This window comes from Alosa sapidissima, chromosome 12, assembly GCF_018492685.1.
Source record: "Alosa sapidissima isolate fAloSap1 chromosome 12, fAloSap1.pri, whole genome shotgun sequence".
NCBI classification, from domain to species: Eukaryota; Metazoa; Chordata; class Actinopteri; order Clupeiformes; family Clupeidae; genus Alosa; species Alosa sapidissima.
Window position 1 is genome coordinate 32,460,555 of NC_055968.1, and position 4,607 is coordinate 32,465,161.

A 4,607-nucleotide genomic window follows, 5' to 3' on the forward strand; every position below is an offset into this window, starting at 1 on the left:
ATCGATTCCAAAATTTAACTGAATGTAACTGTAAATGTATGAATATATCTTTATTCTTGATTCCAGGAGTAGTCTGTACTCTAAGAATTAACTGAACATTCAAAAAGAGAATATTCATCCACAGATATATGCATTAAAATTCTAAGGCCTTAATAATACATAAAGAACAATCTAGACTTAAAATCACTAGCTAGGGCTTGCTGTTTTGGAGTGTCTCAGATGAAATTGTTTTTTTGTTTTTTAAAGATATTTTCTTCGGATTCTGCTCATCAGTCCTGGTTCCTGTTCATACTCATCAATTCTACTCTATTCTAATATTTTGGTTCCCAACCCTATCTGCGGAATAAACGATGATACTCAAAGCTGAGGAATAAACGATGATACTCAAAGCTGAGGAACAAACGATGATACTCAAAGCTGAGGAACAAACGATGATACTCAAAGCTGAGGAATAAACGATGATACTCAAAGCTGAGGAATAAACGATGATACTCAAAGCTGAGGAATAATACTCAAACCTTCTTCAGGCAATAATCTCGCAAGACTCATGTGTAAGCAAAGTTGCCCTCTCATATTATCCTGCCAACCACTATTCATGATTACAGCATGACACACACCATCACAAATGGCAGATAACCAAATATCCACCAACATCAACACATCCTTATCCATTAGCAATTATTTACAGATAACCAAACGTCCACCAACATCAACACATACTTATCAATTAGTAATTATTTACAGATAACCAAATATGCATCATCAACACATCCTCATCAATTATCGATTATTTGCAGATTTCCGAACCTTCACCAACACCAACCTGCTCATCATTAGCTCTGACTCCACACTCACCATCAGTAAACAGATAAAGCTCCTGATCAACAGACTAGCACACAAACTGACCTCTGACCTCTCACCTCTGACTCCAAATAAGCCAAAGAAATGTGTACAGTGGACACAGACTCAGGCTAAGTCCATATTAGCTCGGTTAAGCTTGACTCTGAAAGGCTTTTGTCACAAATCGCCCCTCCGTCAGACGCTCCCTAGGATGGACTACCGATGGGTGTGAGTGTGATGTGTGGGTGAGAGTAGATGTGTCTCCCTGACACATGTACGTTTGTGGTGTGTGTGTGTGTGAGTGTGTGTGTGTGTGTGTGTGTGTGTGTGTGTGTGTGTGTGTGTGTGTGCTTACCTCCTTAACTGTGCGTTTTAGGTGCATGTAAACGCTCTGTCCAGTTTTGCGGTAATGTCTCTCCACATGTTCTCTGCCAAAGCCCAGGAAGGTGTTCAAACACACATACAGACCACCCTCAGACTCCTGCACACACACACACACACACACACACACACACACACACACACACACACACAGAATACAAAACATAAGTTATCCAGGAAACACTTCACCTGTATTCAATACTTCACTGTAAAGCACATATCAGCCAACACATCATTACAATCAAGTCAAGTATCTTAATAAAACCATGAGACAGTGAAGCATCTCCCTTGAACCATGTAGAATATAGACTATGGGATACACAGTTAACTGTTTTTTCATAGCACTGGTATTACCGAAGGTGATCGTTCTGTCGCACAATCCACAAAATCTATAGCATCCGTATGTATCATGAATCATCCATAACGCAGACTGAGTTTTTGAACAGCCCTGAAGACATGTGGTAGCCTGGTAGGAATAGGCCTAAATAGATCTAGGCTACTTTTATATCAACACACATTTATAACACTGTAATTACGAACATTAACATGAAACATTGTCTGGTTTGGAATGTTGATCTGAGGGGTACGGAAAGGAATAAAGCGCGTCAGCGAATAAAGCAGGAGAGAGACAAGACCACCTCAGGCTTGAATCTGGCACGAGTGGACGCAATAATAACTCAAAAAGCACAACAACATGCCAAACCCTACACCCAATGACGCAAAGTGGACATAGCCTAACCACGAATATGCTCCACACATTGCCACCATCAGCCAGTGTAAACTCTGTTCTTGTTTGTCAGGAATTAGGCCAGGGGCTGAAGAAGTTTTCAGCATCTTGGCCCGAGACATAACGCCCACTTCAGGCTGCATACTCGTCCTATATCCGTGTGGGCCTAGGGTTCTAGCTTCTGACAAACCTTAAAGTGGAGTGGAGTGACACACGAGCTTTCGCAGCGCGCGGGTAAAAATAACCCCCCCCAGTGTGACACGACGGGCTCCAAACAGCTGAGTCACCTTTTAAATTGTTTTACCGGAGAAATTATGGCTCAAGCGCGGCGATGTAACCTCGTTTCAAATAGATTGTAGACATTTAGGCTTCAATGTGAAAACAACTAAACTTTCATGCGTCGATAATTCAATAGGTCACTTGGAGAGCCTCTTGACCTGGATTCTTATAGGTCATTTAGCCGACGGCGAATCAAGCGGCCTACTCCCAGACCAACAACCTGGAGGCATGCGCTGGGCAACATGTAGGCTACTTTTGTGCGTTACAATAAGATATTGTTGATACTGCTTGATTCTGACTCAGGAATTATTACAGTAACTTTGAAGCGGGGAAGACTGTCCCCCACTTCCCTAGCCGATGGTTTGTCCAAAGACAATCGTCTGTTTCTACCAAGACAGCTATACTGCAGCCTTCGCTAGGTGTAGCCTGTAATTTACTGGATAGAAGGAGCAAACCTAAAGTCATCATTTAGCTGTACACGAAGGCTACACGCAGATGATGGCAATTAATTCTGACCAGCGTATTCTGCAGTTCGCAAACACCACTGGCAATACCTTCGTTCAAGATGTCAACATCGTATTTATTTAATTATTTATTTCCATGGACTTTCGCTCAAGTTCACGTAAACAGTGACCAGGGCAGCCACGACACGAGAACTGCGCAGCGCTTCACGTGTGCGAGACAGACTCCGCGCTGGGACAGGCTGTTTCAAAACCACAACCACTCATGCCATAACGCCACAGCACAGTGTACTTACAGGAGAATCGTAGGAATAGGCGCATTCGCTTTTGAAGACTCTGTCTCCCGTCCTGGGCACTCGGATGGTGGGCATGTACGGAACCAGGAGCTCTCCCAGATCTGTAGCCATCTTCGGATTCCGGTGTCTCGCTCCACAGTGCTGCGAGAGTTAGCCGCGCAGACTGTCAATGCCGAGAGGAGTTGGTGCTATTTTTAAATCATACAGCTCCGACATTCCTCTAGGATCAGGGGGATATGACGATCAAAACATAGGGGAGGGGACTGCAAACACAAAGGGGGGATGTCGGGGAAGACGCTAATGTTTTGTAATTTTCTGGGGCGCCAATTGAAATTGATTTCATCCCAGCGCAATAGCGTACAGTCCGGCCATTGGCTCCTCATCCAAAGGCGCTCGATGGAAACAGAGGAAGCGCATACATTAGCTACGTTTCCCTGGTCCACGCGAGCCCACGCCTCGTCTCAAAACACCCCGTTATCTTGACAGCTATGACAATCAGTGAATTACTCGAATAGCACAACCAGGAAGTTCCGTTACCCTCAGTAGCCTACCACCGCCGTTTAGCTCACATAAACACAAGGAGATGGAGTCGACTGGTCACTTACAAGCATATATTTGTCACCATTTCTGAACGTTTAAAATGTCCTGACTTAAATGGCAATTCTGCAAATAACCTAAATAAATATACATTAGCCCATTGCATTGTGTAATTCTATTAATCTAACAGTGTCTTTTTACGTTTCATATAGTCACGTTTGACGCCAGAGAGACTTATGTCTGATTAAACCTGCATTAGCCCTGTCGGGGATGCAGGATAGGAGTGTCGCGGGTCTCTCCACCAGCATCAAGCACATCATCAGGCTGAGCTCATGACGCCAATGCTGCCCTCTGGAGGGATCTTTGCGCACTGCTCCAACAGATCCCAGGATCTCACCACCGCCCCTTGGAACATTTCCCCTGCTCATCTCTCTCCAGCACCCTTTCCCAATGAGCAGCTGTAGACTACTCAGCGGTCCCCAACCACCGGGCCGTGGGACATTCCTAACCGGGCCGTAGCCTACGACATGAGTTTAAAAAAATGCATGCAAACTAAACTGTATTTAATTCGCAATAATGTCACGTTTTTACATGGCATAGGCTTATATGCAGTTGTTTGATTGCACGCATTTTGCAAGGTCTTATTTCTTACGTCTGTCTGTCGCGCCTTCAACACTTTACATATTGCCTTCAGCGCTGCGCAGCCTCAGGTCAGCTCACTTCACTTGATCAGTTCTTGGCGAATGGTAGTGTCACAAAGTTAGCTAAACTGCTAGAATGAGCAACAAAAAACAAGCATCTTTAACAGGTCACTGGTTAGAGTGTTCGAGAGCCGCTGCAGAGATTTCTTACAGAAAAAAAGTCACCGCTGCACATTTTAGTGATGAGGACTGGGTGCCAAAACTCGCTTACCTGTGTGGCATATTCGGTTGCTTAATTACCTCAACCTGTCACTCCAGGGGAGAATGACAACTGTCTTTAAACTGGAAGATAAAGTCGCTGCATTTAAAGCCAAGCTTGATTTGTGGGGACTAATGGGGACGGGGTGTATTTGATATGTTCCAAACAGTAGTAGGGGTTTTGAGA

General features: G+C 44.3%; 1 protein-coding gene across 3 annotated transcripts in view; it reads right to left on the reverse strand.

The window, feature by feature from the left end:
* usp13 (ubiquitin specific peptidase 13) overlaps window positions 1-3,218 on the reverse strand; it is a 38,445-nt gene extending 35,227 nt beyond the window's left edge. For 2 of the 3 annotated variants that reach the window (XR_006035343.1, XM_042111991.1), the window contains exons 1-2: window positions 2,985-3,218; window positions 1,196-1,321 (exon numbers count right to left, since the gene is read on the reverse strand). Coding sequence is in view for 2 of the 3 variants with exons in the window: in XM_042111991.1 (XP_041967925.1) it covers window positions 1,196-1,321; window positions 2,985-3,095 (237 nt within the window). In the remaining variant the exon portion in view is untranslated. The remainder of the gene's footprint in view (window positions 1-1,195; window positions 1,322-2,984) is intronic. The other variant, XM_042111992.1, reaches the window with a different exon arrangement.
* Between the last annotated feature and the right edge of the window lie 1,389 nt (window positions 3,219-4,607).